Below are 18,339 nucleotides of genomic sequence, written 5' to 3' on the forward strand. Positions count from 1 at the left end.
CAGAGACTGCTGGGAGTTGCAGTTTCAAATTCTATTGGCTACTTTCACCATCCCAAGCCACGTTTTACTCTACAGTTGCTCTCAGTTCTCTCTACAGCACAGGATTTCAACGAAAAAAGCCATAAAAATTGCGGTGTATATTTGCGGTTTCCCTAATAATTATTAGATTGGTTCTCAGGAAACATCCGCAAATGACTGACTCCACATTCTCTGAACCGCAACGTCGCAGGGATCTACTGTTTATAACAGAGACACACACATTGTATTTGTCATTTCAACATTCTATACATTATATCACTACAAATGTTTGTAATGTGCCATCTGTTGGAATTGAAAATATAATGCATTTTATGAATACATGACTTACATTCCAATAGGTAGTGCTCTGAATATGATAACGCTGAGGTCCATGCTGATCACTTATATTAAATCACAGATTATTAAATGACACATTCCTTTGACATTTCTATACTTTGTCTTTATTTCTTGAGTGACTAAAGTAAATATTAGGGCAACGGATGTTGGAAATGACTGCTTTGTTGCCCAGGGTGTTATCAACGCTGAGAGGTTGCACTTGAATAATAATAATAATTCTTTATATTTCTATTGTGCTTTTCTCACTACTCAAAGCTCTTCTACACAGTGAGTGGGGAGCCACTTCAACCACCACTAATGTGCAACATCCACCTGATGATGTGACGGCAGCCATTTTTGTGCCAGTATGCTCACCACACATGAGCTATTAGATGGTGAAGTGGTGAGAGAAACAGTTAGCTAATGAGAGACAGGGGACAATTAGGGGGCACAATGACAAGGCCTTGAAGGGGAATTTAGCCAAGACATCTTTATGGAGGACACAAAGGGATCTTTAATAACCACAGAGAGTCAAGACTTCAGTTTTATGTCTCATCTGAAGGACAGCACCATTTATACAGCACAGTGTCCTCGTCACTGCACAGGGGCATTGGGATCCTCATTCAGACCACCGGGTAAGCCCCCTACTGTCCTCACCAAATCCTCTTCCAGGAAACACCTAAGCTTTTCCTAGATGGTCTCCAATCCAAGTACTGGCCAGGCCTGAATATGCTTAGGGTGAGGTAGATGACCTGATCTGAAGTGCATGTGGTGTGTCTGCTGGCTGCAGAAGAGCAGGGGCGGCAGAAGAAAGACCACCTTGGCTGGGAACTGGCATAACAGCAAATGTTATATGAGCCTTCATGTGTCTCAGAGACATCTGTACATTTGTTAGTGCTGGTGACAACGAGTCCCAGTGTGGGACACTGAGAAGTGAAAGGCTGGAGGGGTCACTCTTATGTACTTAAATGGAATGAGTCTGAGGTGGGCTATAACAGAGGGACTGGCATCAGGGCATCACTTATACCCAATTGTGTGACTCGGATCTGTGTGTGTTAATTGTAGGGTGCAGGAGTAGACGAGCCTGTTCAACAGACTTGATGAAGTCTCACAAATCCTGAGATAAAACGACTTGAATAACCAAGAAAATCTAAAAAACTGTGAAGGAGCCGAGAGCGGCGAGCGCCTGCTGTGTGTTACATGTGTGTGTGTGTGTGTGTGTGTGTGTGTGTCTGTCTGTCTGCTATCAGTTTTTAAGATGTTTTCATATTTCTACTATCCTTGTGTTTATTAATGTATCATAGTATTCTGTTTCTTAAACTGAGTGGGCTTCAGTTGGGGTCTTTACTGAATAATCTAATAAATTCCTGGCATGGACAAATGAAAACACAAAAAATCATTACTGATAAGCAGGAAATGAGAACTTATTATGGGATGGATTATTTGTTTAATTAAGAGTACTAATGTGGAGTCTGATGTGGACTTCAGTGTGTAATAAATGAATAAGAAATACTGACATGAATGAAACTTTAGCAGACCCCCTGTGACAGGTCATCTCTTCTCTCACTTGGTGGTCTTCACTCTCTGAGCTCTTGTCTCACATTAACTTTTCACCCTCAGTGTCTCCTCAGATGTTCTCTCTGTCAGCTCTCAGCTTTCTCTTTAAATCTCCTCCTCCTCCTCCTCACTGAGCACAGTCAAACTTTCACTTTCGTTTCTTCACAAGTCACTTCCTTGTTCCTCTGACTGATTCTCTCTGCCTGCCTCTCCTCAGACTGACGATGGCTGATGCCCAGCTGTTTGTGTCACACGACGAGTTCACCTGCTCTGTGTGTCAGGACACCCTGACTGACCCCATCACCATCTCCTGTGGTCACAGTTTCTGTCTGAAGTGCCTCACAGACTGCTGGGATCAGAGCCAAGAGTACAGTTGTCCTCAGTGCCGACACACCTTCACCACAAGGCCTGAGCTGAACAGAAACACTCTGCTGAATGAAGTCATCAAGAAATTAAAGAAGATGGCACTCAGTCCTCCACCTCCTCAGAATTATGCCAGCTTTGGAGACGTGGAGTGTGACTTCTGTACTGGTGAGAAGTTCAGAGCGGTGAAGTCCTGTCTCACCTGCATGGCCTCCTACTGTCAGACTCACCTGCAGCCTCACTATGAAGGAGACGCCCTGAAGCACCACAAGCTGGTTGATCCTGATAGAAATCTAAAGGAGAAACTCTGTGAGAAACATCAGAAAAGTCTGGAGATATTCTGTAAAACTGATGATTCCTGTATCTGCACAATGTGTGTGGTGACTGAACATAACGGGCATAAAATGGTCGAGCTGGAGACGGAATGGGAAGAAAAGCAGGTGAGTGATGTTTAGTGTTTAATGGAAACTGTTTGAATAACTTTGAGTTAAGGAATTTGTACATTTAATGTGACAGAGAAATCTCTTCATCTCCAGTAAAACTCGATTATCTGTCACTTGATTAACTGTCAGGACTAAATAACAAAAACCCCACGTTGTGCACGCCAGCGTCTCCTGATTACTACTGCGAGTTCTGCACATTGGAACAACAGAAATCCCAGTGTCCGTTACGTACCTTCAGCTTTAATGGCGGTTTGTAGCTTTTCTCTTTTGTTATCCATATTACTAACCGAGAATGCTAAACCGGATGATGGACGCAGGGACATCCGGCAATGGGCCGTAGCTGCAAAAAGACGTACTGCGCAGGCGCAAAAAGAGTCCGCGAGAGTCGGCTGAGGAGCCGAGAAAGGCGGACAAAAGAGGGCGAGAGAGGCGGATGAGGGTCCGCGAGAGGCGGACAAGACCACAGAAAAAAGGAGTGAGCACATACAAAAAGGAGTCACAGAAATGAGGTGCAACAAGCACCGAAAAAAGGAAAAGGCACATAAAAAAGTAGTCAAACGCGGGCAAAGCACGAAACACATTGCACACGAAACTAAACACACCAAAAAAAAAGAACAGACGAGCGCACAACAGCAAGGCACGACCACACCCCCCCCCCCCCTCACCCTACAGGCACGGGACGGGACGGGACACACACCAAGAGGGGGATTCAACAAGCCCATGGAAGACAAAAAAAAAGAACACAATACCGCCCCACAGACCCTACAAGCAAGGGACGGGACACACACAAAGAGGGGGATTCAACGAGACACAGGAACACAAAAAGAAAGAAGACGCTCGCGCAACAACAATCCTCACCCCCCCCCCCCCACACACACACATCCATAAGAAGTGACACCCAAAGCCACATATTCTAAAGTGAACGTCAACACCTTCACACTAGGCAGCATAGGTGTCAGCATAGGTGGATCTCCTTACAATAAAGCACTATTAACCGTTCAACTGCAGAAAAGGAAACATATTAACAGTGAGTGCGATCCTCCTTATTACTTATCCATATTTCGCATGCTGAGAAAGAAACAAGTCATGAATACACGATCACGGGTACAAAACGATTCGGAAAGGATAACAGGAACAAACACATGAACACGAAAGAAACAACAAAATAGACGGCGGAGCATAAAACGCGCTTCTGAAACTCCTGCAGAAAAAATGTCGCGGATCAAAAAACGCAAAGCACAAGTAACACCGTTACAGAGACGTGCCCAAATGGACAGACACGATGAACGTAGGGTCATACAGCGCGCGTCTCAAAGTGCTGCATCGAAACAAGCACGATTTCAAAACGAAAGAGCTCGCGTCTCAGAAATACAAAAAAGAGAGCGAAGAGAAAAAATAAATGAACGCTGACGTGTACAAAGCGCAAATGAACTGCCAGAAAAAAAGAAAGCAAGACTCCAAAAGGAGAAAGCTCAAATGACCGACATACAAAAACGGACAAGGCTCGATACAAACAATGCAAGACGTAGACTGAAATGGTCTTTGCGCGAAGCGGAGGCGAATAAATTAAAAGAAAAAAATAGCGCGTCCCAAATACTGGACATGCAACAACGCGGCACTCAAACGCCAAAAGCAAAACATGCACGTAGCGGACATCAACGCCAGACACATATTAAACGCTTAAGCCAAATGGCTGAAAACGCCTTCAATAATGAATCCACTATTGAGGAAAATTCATTGGGATTAATGAATGTCTTTTGCAATCATTGTCATTCACTTAACCTCCCAGAAGAAACAACTGGCAATACAAATAATGAATTTACACGTTGTTGTCAAAAGGGGCAGATTAGACTGACTCCTTTACATTCTTATCCTGAATATCTACAGAGGCTTCTAACTAACGATGTGCCTGAAAGTAAAAACTTTATATGAACTGCATTAGATCCTACAATAGTTCATTTGCTTTTGCATCTACCGGAGTAAATATCAGGCCACCAAAAGGCAATGGCACATACTGCTTTCGCATATGTGGACAAATATGACATCACATTGGAACAGTGCACCCTGAAACAAATCAACAACGCAAATATGCACAAATCTACATCCTAGATTCAGATGAGGCAATCTATCAACGAATCAACCTTCCTGAAAACAAACAATGCACAAAGCTTATAATGAGAAACGTCTCTCATGTCATAAACAATCACCCATTGGCTAAGTCTATAAAAATGCTACATGAAGTTGAAAAGGAGGCCGATACAAAAGCAAATGCAGAAGGTATAGCGGCAACTACAATTGCTTTGGTCTTGATAAAGGACAAAGAACAAGATCCAAGACTAACCCGGCCGGATTATCACAACACAACCTTACCCTTAAAAACGGAACAATAATCATGCTATTAAGAAACCTTAACACTAAACAGGGTTTATGCAATGGCACACGTTTAGTCGTCAACACCATGACACACAATGTTATTCAAGCAACAGTTCTTAGAGGATCACATGCTAACAATACTGTTCTCATTCCTAGAATTGACCTTACGAGTTCTGACCTAGAATTACCTTTTACATTGAAACGCCGACAGTTCCCCATTAAACCTGCATTTGCAATGACCATCAACAAATCACAAGGACAAACCATGGACAAGGTTGGCATGTACCTCTCTGAACCCGTTTTTGGACATGGACAACTTTATGTTGCCTTCTCACGTGTTCGACGTTTATCTGACGTTAAAGTTAAAATTATAAATGATCCATGCCAAGGAAGACTCATTCAAGGACAAGACACCATCTTTACTACTAATGTTGTATACAAAGAAATATTCCAATAAAACATTACTCTATGCCAAACACTCTATTTTTTATTTCTATACGCATCATCCAAACCTGCACACTGTACTATATCTAAATCATACATCTCACTCTTTGTCATGCCCCAACGCCAGGGGTTGGCGAGCGAAGCGAGCAGGGGGCGAAGCCCCCTAGTAATTAAACTAAACTACTATACATTGTTATGGCCTATCAACATATGTGTGTGCTGTTTGAACTTATTAAACGTTTACAAAACAGCAACAGCTCTTCAAGTATCACTGCAATGACGGAGTAGGAAGGCCAACAGTGAACGATAGAAAGCGGGATTCTGAAATAATTGAAAATTGTGTTGAAAATGGAAACCAGTGACGGTAACGTTATTCTGTATTAATGTTAATGGTCGTCTGCATTGTCATTTTCTTTATATATTCTGTTATATCAGGTTGTGCTGCTCCAGTGTTGCTCACACGGTCCTTTAGTCTGCGTGACAGATAGTCCATCATCAGGACACCACAGGCTCACCGACCTGCACATCTCTGAGCTGACCCCTTAAAAGGGATGGCTGGGTGGTCTTGAAGGCTCTGGAGAAACCAAAACACATAAACATAATAAACATCTCTCTATTATAAGAGACGAGACGTGATCTTTCTGAAGAGACTTTTTGGAAATCCAGAGAGACGGAAGTATGATCCGTGAGATGGAGACTTTGGCCATTTCGAAAGATTACAAAAAATGATCATAAAGATCGCATTTGTGCAATCAAACTGAAAATACTTGTTGAAATAACAGAACAACGAAAAGAGATTCAATATATTGTTTGGATTTAAACTTTAAGTCTGAGACTTGTAGATCATCTAATTCGTGTTGCCATCACTGTAAAGTAGTGTTTTTTTCCCAATGAAGAGGCATCTCTGCGAGAATGAAAAGATTTGTGGTTTGATGAAAGTGAAATCCACATACGCGGTCACACTTGGGTCACAGAGTGGCACAGATACACAAGTGATTTTAGAGACAAACGTTATTCAGAAACTTCAAACAAACATAAGTCTCTCTCAGGAGTGAATCGAGCTCCGTGTGTAGTCGGAGGGGACAGTTCCGTCTCTCAATAAGAAGAAGAGCAAATCTTCCTGTTCATAGGGGTGCGCCTCGGGAGCGGGACCACCACAGGAGCAGAGGATATCTGGGGGAGAAGAGAGACAAGGCAGTGAGACAAAAGGACAGGTGCTGTACAGGCTTTTAAATGTTTGAAGTGCCACACGAACCAAACCTGTGGGTGGGCGAGCGACTCGAGCAGGGGGCGGAGCTGTCTAGTTTTATTAAAAATAATAATCTGTCACCTAAACAAAACACCAGAGGTAAGTAACATATAAAAATATAATTTCTGAGTTTAAGAATTCCTGTAAGTTGCCTTCTTCCTGAATTCAACAGAATCATTTGTGTATTTCGGTATCTTACTTGACTCAAGAAATTGACAACAGCAGACAACGTCCTCAGATGTCTGACTCAGGATATCAAATGGCATTGTAGATCCTATAATTACTGACATGACGTGTTTAAGTCCTCCTGGCCTTTCACCAGTTTCTTTACTTTACACTCCAGTTTGTTTTTATTATTTTTGGTGTTGTGTAAACTTCACATTTCCCAGTTTGTCATTGTGATGTCTTCTAAACGTCAAGAACTAACTCACACACCACTGTGCCTTCAAACTGTCTTCTGGATTTGATGCACTCTTCAAACCCAAACTCAATCTTATATCAATTAAATTAAACCTTTCTTTTCATCTTTATTGTCATTCCTGTTTGTTAAATCAAATCTAAGTTGTGTCATGAAATATGAAACAAATGTGTTGTGAAAATATCAGGACTCAGAAAGAGAAGAAGAAATCACAAAGTGAACCTGAATTCTGATCTGACCACGCGTGTCCTCTTGTGTGTCCAAACAGAAACAGCTGGGGGCGACACTGAGTGACATCAAGAGGGGGCTTGAGGATAGAGAGAAGACACTGAAGGAGACGAGGAGGACGATGGACAAGATGAAGGTGAGTGGAATATGAAGAGAACACTTCATATCAAAGAGAGGAGAAATAAATGAGAACTTGAAGAGCAGCAGAGCTTCACAAGTGATGATGAGTAGGGACACGAGAAGGGAGAGTTAGAGAAGATGTTGTGTGGTGTCCTTCATGGCCTTTCACTGTTGACAGAATCCCAGGTGTTACTCAGTGGAGACTCAGACAGCATCACCCTAAAGTCCTCTGATATTCCATCCGCTGCTTAAAGGGGACTTAACTCTAATGACAAAAACTCACACTGAAGATCGACGCTGATGTTCTGAATTAGATCAGCGGGCACAACGTCCATTAATGGTCTAAGTTGTTTTTATTTTAAAAATAGCATTGCATAGAATCAAGTTCAACTTATACAACAAATGACTTTCAATGTCAAAAAGAAAAATAATAAAAAGAAATCAGAAAGTTAGTGAGTTAGGAGTGATTGTGACACCAAGGCTGTCTGATAAAACAATCAAACATTTTGGATTTAAATGATGTTACTTTGTTGTCCTCCCTAAACATGAGGCCCAGTGAGGCTGGAGCTCGATTGCCACACTCGTATGTTGGATTCTTCCGAATTTTAAATGAGATAAATGTGATCGATGAAAGAATCGAATTCAGATGGTTGAATACTTCGGACATATGGAGCTGGAGATATTGTGAGATATTCATTAAAAGGTCCTTTTCCCGCTGTATCCTAGGACCCTTAAAGAGGAGATTCTTTAAAATGTTTTTAAATGTTTTCTGAGATGCTATCTCAGGAATGATCAGGATTTCTTCTGGAAAAGAAATGGATGAGAGGTGTGGAAAATTGGGTATGTTTTTTAGTTGAATTGTTGTTGTCTGTAGCTTCTGTAAACTTTGCTAATAATAGTGGAGCTAACTTTGTTGAAAACGTCTCTATAAAGTTCTACTGGTTGCCATCAGGGCCTGTTGTTTTCCCACTTTGGAGTGAGTTTACAGCATCCAGAAGTTCTGAGAGTGTCAGAGGTTTGTCCAGTTCCTCTTCACTAAGAGTGTCCAGCTGTTGTATGTGCAATACATCAAAGAACTCCTCAGATTGTGTCTCGTCTTCTTTAAACTGAGTAGAAAATAAAGACTTGTAGTACTTGCTAAATGTGTGACTTGTGTTTTTAGGCTTCATTACTTTATCTCCAGTTATGCTGGTAATTTCTGTTATTGCGTTGCAAACTTCCTGCCTGTGGATTGCTGAGCTAAGATCTTATTAGCCTTCTCTCCATGTTCACCGTAATGATGTTGTGATTTAAAGATGAGTTGTTCAGGTTCTTCTGTTATCAAGAGGTTATGTTCTGATTGGAAAGCCTGTCTTTTCTTGCAAAATACCTCATTTGGAGAGATGGGATATTCTTGATTTATTCTGGAGATCGTAATGGTCTTCTCTTCTTCTTTCTGTTTTTTCTCAGTTTTATTAGACTCCACAACTTAAGGATCTCCACTGTTTGACTTAATACATACTTTACATAACGAACACCTCCAAATGTTTTACTTAAGCTTTAATATTTTATCACAAAGGACAGTACAGTTGTCCAGTGGTGGCATCTGCTGAATCTCAGATCCACTGTGCTCCATTCACTTTCCATGTTGAGTTTACCCCTTCTTCCAGTATCTTAGTGGGTTTCTTCTAGTTATTCCAGATCTTGCACCAAATCCTCATATTTCAGTTTGGTTACTTGGCAGAAACTTCAGATTGGCTTCCATTGTGATCAGTAGTGTAGCTGTGACCCTGGAATGAGCTATCAGACTGTCTATGGTACCATGCTATTTGATGCCCAGTTTTTCCAGGATTCATTTATAGGACAGTTCTCATCCAGCAGACACAGAACTCTTCACACATATTTCTGTTGCCCAAACAGACCAAACTTATCCAACCTAATTTATTTAACACCCACTCACATTAAACAGACCAACACCATCCAGTGTACTAATGTACTAAACACAGCCGGTCCAGACCAGTGGGGTGTGTCTTTAGTTCAAAGAAAGTAGGCGGGCACAATCTGTCACTCAATGCTGTGTAGTCCAATCCAGACACAGAGGTGACAGCTGAAGAAGAAGAAGTGAAGGAGAGCCAACCTCACAGACCGACATTCACTTCGGTTTATGTTTCTACGCTCGTCTGCTTTTGTTGTTTCCTTCTAGAATTCCTGCTTATTACTGACGCATGAAATCCCCTCTCTACACCCATGATTACTGTGACATTTTTCAGCCAGGGTTCCTTCCACTAGATGTTGGTCAAAGTTTTGTTTCATGTCTTTTTTGTTTATTTACGAGGGGGGACCAAAAAATAACCGGAATTTGGAAATTGGAAAACCGCGAATTCTCCTCGAGCAAAAAAAGCTCGGCAGGTGAAATCAAAAGTGTAAACAATGTTGATTTCTTTTTTTTTGATGTCAAAGGTCTAGTGTTTTATGAATTTGTTCCAGCAGGTCAGACTGTAAACCAAGCATTCTACCTAGAAGTGTTAAGAAGGTTGCGCAACAGTGTGAGAAGGAAATGCCCTGATTTGTGGGAGTCAGGCGATTGGTTCTTTCATCATGACAACACTCCATCTCACACTGCTCTTAGCATTAGCCAATTTTTGGCAAGAAACGGTATGACAACCCTGAACCACCGACCCTACTCACCGGATTTAGCTCCGTGTGATTTCTTTTTGTTCTCTCAGATGAAAAAAGACTTTATATGAAGGCGTTTTGCTGACGTCGAAGACGTAAAACAAGAAATGACCAGAGCATTAATGGGCATTACTTCAGACGAATTTAAAAAATGTTTCGATCAATGGAACAAACGGTTAGATAAGTGTATTTCCGCCAATGGAGAGTACTTTGAAGGAGACTAATTGTAGTTTGTACAGAAAATTAAATTAAACACATTTTAAAAATATTTCCGGTTATTTTTGGGTCCCCCCTCACATTAATGTTAATGTTGATTTGGTTGAGTATCTGCTTTATTCTTTGTATTTGACCTTCCCTATAAGCTGACTTTCTTATGTTTCATGTGGTTTGTGTGTGGCTCACCAAGAGGTGGACCATCTGCCAGTCACCACCACGAGCTTTCCTTCCACCCTATAAACCCCGAGGATCTCCTACAGTTTAATTGTGAATGTGCTCTGCGAGTTTGATGAGTTCTTGTGTTCTTTCAGCTGTGCCTTATGCTTTTGTGATTTTTTGGATTTGTAAGTCCGTGCTTTGTATTTGAACAACTGTCTTTGGATTCTGTTTGGAAACTTTGTTTGTTTTGGATTGGCTTGTTTGGCTCCAAAGAGTGTCTGTGTATTTGGAATACAACTTTATGAAGAATAAATCATTAATTATATTAAGATTATATGAGGGCCATTATCTATCTATCTATCTATCTATCTATCTATCTATCTATCTATCTATCTATCTATCTATCTATCTATCTATCTATCTATCTATCTATCTATCTATCTATCTATCTATCTATCTATCTATCTATCTATCTATCTATCTATCTATCTATCTATCTATCTATCTAAGTCTTATGTGTGGCATAGGCTGAACTTCTGATCACTTTGTCACTTCTGCTCCTCAGCTTTGTACCAAAGTCTTTAAATTGTTCTGCAGTATTGGTGGTGTGATCCATCCTCTTATATTTGTTATCTTAGAACTGGACACATGACAACTGGATCTATCGTTTCCTGTTCCAGCCAGGAGCCTATCCCCCCAACTAGGGAGATTTTCTACATGTGTCCCAAAAGGCAAAACTCTCTGTATTTGGTGTAAAGCTTCATCTAAATTCCCTAATAAACAAATATCATGTTATCATTTCTTCCTCATTCTAGTGGCTGGTTAGGAGATGACCTTTTAGGTCTTCCCATCCTTAACTTCTATCACAGAGTTATGTGAGTCACTGTCCAGATGTGCAAAGTTCAGAGAACAGTAGAACACCTCCAGCTTTGGGATTGATGATCTTGGACAGCAGGCACCTTTTACCTCACATTTACTTCCCTCATAGAAAACCCCACCAGGTGTCATCATACAAGTATGAGTCATAGTCACAATAGCAAATTCATTAGTAATAATGCAACGTTCATAAATGAAGTAGAAATACATCAGACATGGAAGTAAAGATTCACAACTCTGAGCTTTACAATGAAAAAGAGATGGAAGAAGGTAAAAATGCAAAGAGTTCATGAAATTTAAGGAAATCTGAAGCCCCTTGACCAACAATTACACCGTCTTTTTAATATCTCCATCTCACAGGTCTGCATTGGTGACGACTAACACATCAAACTAGAATACGACTAATATACACAAGTCTCTGGTCCAGAAATACTTTTATTTTAACACAATTAACTTCTAATAATCAAATTAACTCCTCTTTACAAATACTTCTTCTTCTTCTACTTCTTCTTTATTCCTGGTTTGTGTTGTCCTACTCCACTCCTTACTTCAGGCAGAGCAGGAGATGCCATTTTTAAAGGTAGACTTTTATATAAACTATCAGGTCAAATGGAGTCCTCACAAGACAGTAGAGGTGTCCCCAGCAGCTCCTGCTAATGGCTCTCAAGATCCTTCACAAGGAAGCCTTTCATGACTGCGTATCTCATAAAGTCCTGCAGTTTCCTTAATTGCAGCATCACCATAGTGATGATGTTACTCTGCATAATGGAGGGAACATATTGTATGAGAGTCAGTCTGCAACTGACATTCCTTCTGCAAATAAAGTACCACCATTCACTCCAGCCAATTCAAACTGTCCTTCACAACATCAAAATAAGAACAAATGTGCCTCATGATTGGATATTCTTAACAGGTGACTCAATTCTAAATCTTTATCCTACTTATTCAGATGTCTGTGGTAAGAGAGGTGGAAGAAAATGAGAAGAGCTTCACTGCTCTGATACAGTGCATTGAGGAAGCCCACAGGAAACTGACTGAGAGGATCAGAGAACAAGAAAAGAGAGAAATGGAGAAGGCTGAAGGAGTCATGGAGCAACTGGAGAAGGAGATCGAGAAGTTGAAGAGGAGAGAAGCTGAGCTGAAGGAGCTTTCAGAGAGCCAGGACCATCTCCACTTCCTACAGGTGAGAGCGACACTTCACAGGGAGTCTGATCAGAGAGGGGTGTGTGGGACCTGAGAACATTTAGAGAGAAATTTAAAAGATCTGAGGAGTTTGTACAACATGACAAGAACAAGCCATTCAGTCCAACACAGATTGTCTTTTCATATTTCCTTAACATTTCAAATATTCTTTTTACAAATATGTCAAAGTTGGTAACTTCATGTGCATGACAGACAGATTAATCCACAGCTGTCTATGTGAAAAAGTGAATTTTTTATGAAGTGTAAAACATGACATCTAATAAAGGACGGTGCCAACTCTTCTACCAGGCCACCTCTTGATGTCTCCATTCTTAAATTGATGAGATTCAAATCCTTCAGCATTTCTTCACAGCTCAAACCCCACAGTTCAGTCTCAAATCTCATCTCTCATCTTTCTCATGTGCTTTTCTCTCACACTCCACACAATAGTCCTGATGTCAACTGTGTTTCACAGACGATAGTGAGATTCACTTCTTGATTTACATTCCACACATAGTGGTTGCTAAATAATTCAGGTTGTCTCTTTTGTATGGTTGATGATGTTGATGAAGACACAAAAGCTCCCAGGATTTCCTCACAAGTCACACTTCTGAGATGCAGACCTTCAATTGTATAATCAATTTAAAGAGCTTTCCCCTTACAGGTGTTAGTCTTTACATTTAATTTAAATAAGTTTGTCTCAGAACCATACAAAGTCCAACGTCTTGTTTTGTGTGCCAAGTCAATTCTGGACTCACCAGCCCCCTCATTCCCTTTATCTTGACTGTCCGCTCATGGAGTCCTGTGTGAAAAGCTCATTGATAGTTAAGGTTGATAATCTCTGATGCTCCACTACACTCCACCAAATATTCTATCATAAATAACCAACAAGTCAATGACAGGCGTTCTCACAATCTAAACTGACGCTGACTGCCCACCTCACTGATCCTTAATTCAGAAGAGCCCCCTCTTATTAGCATTACTTACTTTTTAATGTCTCCTTTCTGAAATCTCATCCCCTCTTCTCTCCTGATGCAGACTTTCTCATCTTGCTGTGTCCTTCCTGCTGATGGAGACTCGCTGAGCTTCACTGTCACTGCTGATTTCTCATCTGAGGACCTGAGAAAGGAGCTGTCAGGTCTGACAAAGAGTCTGGAGAAGATCAGCCAGTGGGTCATCATGACACGGACTCCATCAGGTACAGCGTCTGGTGACATTGTGTTTGTTATTGAGGAGGACCATAGTGACAATAAGAGGACACTGAAGAAGGCTTGCTCTTTAACATTTATCTGCCATCCTTTGCTGTTTATTATTTTTTTACTATATAGTGCCTTTCACTGTCATTAGCTGAGTGATAACAAACTCTCTAAATAATCAGCTGTTCTTAATCAGATGTTTTGGAATTTTAACTTGAAATGTTATACTCCTCATACTTATTCCACGTATTCTCCTAAAAGTCCTTTTTTCACTTAACTTTGAGATTCTTTTTATTTCCTTTGCTTTGCTCACCTTAACATTAATGAACAGAAATGTGTTTTAAATGGCTAAGCCGGCTCAGTGCACAAATGAATTGTTTATTTGAGAACAGAGAAGAAGTTAATGGAATCAAATTGAGCTCAGCGTCAGTGCTTTATAATATCAGAACATCTCAATCTGCTCCTGCTGTCTTCGCTGTCCATTACATTCTGCTGGATGGAGTCCACGTTAAAAGTTCACGTTCATCCATTTTCAGCTGTGCTCCCCCTGGGCTCTCGTGTTTTATATTCCTGCTGTTGTTTCCTCAGAAGTCGTGTCTCCCACCGACATTTAAAAGGATTTTACACACCAAAAGCATTTTATTTGATTTATTTTGGTGGTGAAGATAAGCAAATTGGAGGACTGCGTCAGATCTCTGACTACTTGAGGACCACGTGAACATTTCAGTGAGTGCAGTCTCAGAGTAAAACACACTTTATAAATTATAAATTACGTACGTTTACACATAAAGACAGTGATTTGTTTAAACACAAACTAAGGTCAAGTAGCCAAAAGCACAGGGTCCATCCCGGCCATCCACCACATTAGACATATACTGTATGTGTGTATTGTGAAAATAAGCAGAGCGAGTGGGCACAAAGAGCTGGGGTACCACCCTGAAATACCCCGTTTAATGATGAAGATGAAATAAAAAGCACAAAGACGGAGTTCAATGATGACATCTGCTGCAATCAAAGGCAGTCAAGTTAAAGTCACTTGTGAGTCGGAGCTCCGTCTTCCTCAGTCACATATCTGTAATGAACACCCACTTCTGGTGACATTTTATAGTGGTGTCACAGAAGAGGCGGAGCTTAATTAGCGGGCTGTGGAAGTGACGTCACTCGTCTTGTGGCCTGTGAACTCACTGAAGTGATGACATTAGCAGGAGCAGCACCCTCTCGACTCAGGGTGGGATTTCTTAACTAGATGGAGATCTGAAGATGTCCACAACTGTACCTGCTTGTCAATATTTATAAAATACAGTATTTTTATGACATTGTATGTCAGGGAAAACACCAAGACATGGACTTCAAGTACCCTCTGTAGACGTCTGTGAACAAATAGTCGTGAGGCAAATATCAGCAAAGATTTAAAGCCATTTGTAAAGTTTTGAGTGTTCCCAGGACCACAGCTGCCTCAAGAATTGGGAAACGGAAGAAGTTTGGAGCCACCAGGACACTTTCTAGAAAATGCCAGTCTGAGTAACTGGGAAGGAAGGGCCTAGGCCAGGGAGGTGACCAAAAACCTAACGGACACCACAACAGAACTTTAGATGTCCTCTGCTGAGATGAGAGAAACTGTAGGAGGGACGGCCATCTCAGCAGTGCTCCACAAATCAAGCGTTTATGGTGGAGTGGCCAGGCAGAAGATACTCTCAAGTAAAAGAGAAATGACAGACTGAGAGCATCAAGGGAAAGATTCAATGATCTGATGAGACAAACATTGAACTCTTTAGATAGAAGACCAAGCAGGATGTCTGGAGAGGACCAGGCACTGCTCACCACCTGCCTAATGCCATCTCTACAGTGAAGATGGTGGTGACAGCATCAGGCTATGGGGACAGAGTGACAGGTCAGAACTGAGGGGAGGAGAAGTGCAGTGAAATACAGAGAGGACCTTAAAGAAAACCTGTGACCTCAGACTGGGCTATGGATCAACGACCTGAAGACAACAGCCAAGACAACTATGGAGTGGCTTTGTGACAAATCTGAGAGTCCTTGAGTGAACAGACTGAGACCCCACAGAACAGGAGAGACCTGAAGATGGCAGTTCACAGACGATTACCTTGAAATCTAATGGAGTTTGAGAGGATCTGCCAGGAAGAATGGGATCAACTGGCGAAATACAGGAGTACAAAACTTGAAGTGACATTTAGTCATGAAGACCACCAAAGGGGCTTCCACAAAGACCTGAATGAAGTGTCTGAATACTTCTAGGAAGGAGACGTTTCAGTTTTGATTTGTAATAAATGTGCAGACCTTTCTGAAGACCTGCGCTCACTTTGTCATTATGGTTACTGAGTGTAGACTGATGAGCACAAAGGCACATTAATCCATTTAAAATTAAATCAATAACACGGTAAAGTGTGCAGAAAGTGAGGGGGTCTCAATACTCTCTGACTCCCTGTATATTTATTATTAATATCAATATTCAGATCGACATTTGGCCTAATTTGCCAGCCCTTGTATATTTTATAAATGTTTTATTTGAACTCCTCTGCATTTGTAGCACGTGTTTAAGAACTAAACTAAGATCCCACAATGCCATCTTCACAGTTTCCATTCTTCTTCTCATTTCTTTTTATTTTCAGATCATGAAGCTCCAGTTCTCATCCTCCAGCCTCCTGAACCTCAGAGCAGAGACGACTTTTTAAAATGTGAGTTTGTGCTTTGACTGAATGGATCATCACAATAAAAATCATTGAAGTTTTAATAGAGCAGGACAGGCTTAGGATATGAAAGTCTGAGTGTTGTGTGACTGAGGGGCTGAGAGTGATGGGGGTCCTGTGACTGGTGCATTATGGGATAGAGAGACTCAGGCAGGGAATCACCAAAGCCATCTGTTGAACCCGAGTCTTGATGTGTCCAGAAATGTTTAAAAAGGAAAAGAAAAAAATAAAATTCATGTCATGGGGTGCACTTACTTTATCACATGACTGTATATTCAGACACAGTATTAGTTTAAAAATGAAGCACAATTGTATGTGAAATAAGTTAAAGCTGACAAAAGTCCTCGTCATCCTCCATTCTTTACTCCACAGAGCAGACACTTTGCTTTGAGTTCTCGACTTCACAAATTTTAAACATTAAAACAAATGAAATGGCAGAGAAAATTATTGGGGGTCCTTAGAAATGCAAAGACCTCACTGGACTGTCATGACATATCAAGCTGACTGATTACTCTAATGAGTGTCACCGGGGTCTTCAGTCACTTAGTCAAGTCCTCACTCTGCTGTGTTGTGTCCTTGTGTGCCTCACACTGAACGAGGACAAGAGAAGAGGAGGAGATGAAGAAGGTCATAGCCAAGGGTGGTCAAGGTGAAGACTACAAGACCACCTCCACAGAGCTTCACGTTCCATTGAGCACAGCTACTAATAATCTCAAGATGTTTTGGGGTCCATAGAACTGTAGCCCACCTCCCTGATGAGACCACCAGAGTAAAGCTGACCTCTGACTGAACAGAAGGAGAGTTTAAATGGAGGAGAAAATGCAGTGTGGTGTGGTGGTGAAGACTTTGGAGTTCAAACTCTGAGGTTGTGGGTTCAAATCCCACTACTGACACCACTGTGTGACCTCAGCAAGTCACTTCACCTGTCTGGGCTCTGATTGGACAACGAAAAGAAAAGGAAACAATGGAATCTGAGATGATGGGAGTCACCTTGGATAAGAATGACAGTCAAAAAATAAAAAGAGATGACAGGAAACACACGAAAGAAAGAGAGAGAAAGACAATAACAGATGGGAAAGGCACTATATAATAGATAGATAGATAGATAGATAGATAGATAGATAGATAGATAGATAGATAGATAGATAGATAGATAGATAGATAGATAGATAGATAGATAGATAGATAGATAGATAGATAGATAGATTCTATCTATTTTCTTGTCCCCTTTCACTTCATTTCCTTTTTCTTTTCAGTCTCTTAGCTTTGAGCACACACACACAGTCTGTCACATTGCTAATTCACTGTCACCCGTCACCATTTCACCACCGTGACACTTTTTATTCCCCCCCCCCCCTTTTTATCCCCACCTTTAATTCTATTTTTGAGGTCTTTACCTTTTTTAAGGCCATTTGTTTCCTTGTCCTTCTTTATTCCTCCTTTCTTCCACTCCTTCCTTTTCACATTTCTGTACAATTTCTGTATTGTTATTTTCCTGTTATGAATCCCCAGTTCATTCCTCCACCACCACATATTTTCTTTTATTATTTTGATCATTTTCCATTCCCTTCTTGTCATTTTTACATTTAACTCCTTCCCTACTAACCATACAACACTCCTTCTTTTGTCATCCCCTCTTTTCTTGTCCTCCCTTTCCATTCCTTTAACCCCTCATTCCACACATCTTGTGTCTTTTTGCAGTTCCTAAACACATGCTCTGGTGTTTCCACATCTCAGCAGTTCTCCCTCAAACATATTGAACTTTTCGTGACTCTCCTTTTGTACATGGCCGCCTGCG

The 18,339-nt window shown here is 41.1% G+C and overlaps 1 protein-coding gene across 1 annotated transcript in view; it reads left to right on the forward strand.

The window, feature by feature from the left end:
* The first annotated feature begins 2,102 nt into the window (after positions 1 to 2,102).
* LOC114641715 (tripartite motif-containing protein 16-like) overlaps positions 2,103 to 18,339 on the forward strand; it is a 45,964-nt gene continuing 29,727 nt past the window's right edge. The window contains exons 1-5 of the mRNA XM_051927939.1: positions 2,103 to 2,714; positions 7,470 to 7,565; positions 12,405 to 12,638; positions 13,676 to 13,835; positions 16,464 to 16,529. Of these exons, the coding sequence (XP_051783899.1) occupies positions 2,136 to 2,714; positions 7,470 to 7,565; positions 12,405 to 12,638; positions 13,676 to 13,835; positions 16,464 to 16,529 (1,135 nt within the window). The 5' untranslated portion in view covers positions 2,103 to 2,135. The remainder of the gene's footprint in view (positions 2,715 to 7,469; positions 7,566 to 12,404; positions 12,639 to 13,675; positions 13,836 to 16,463; positions 16,530 to 18,339) is intronic.

The sequence above is a fragment of the Erpetoichthys calabaricus genome, chromosome 5 (genome assembly GCF_900747795.2).
Source record: "Erpetoichthys calabaricus chromosome 5, fErpCal1.3, whole genome shotgun sequence".
NCBI lineage: Eukaryota > Metazoa > Chordata > Cladistia > Polypteriformes > Polypteridae > Erpetoichthys > Erpetoichthys calabaricus.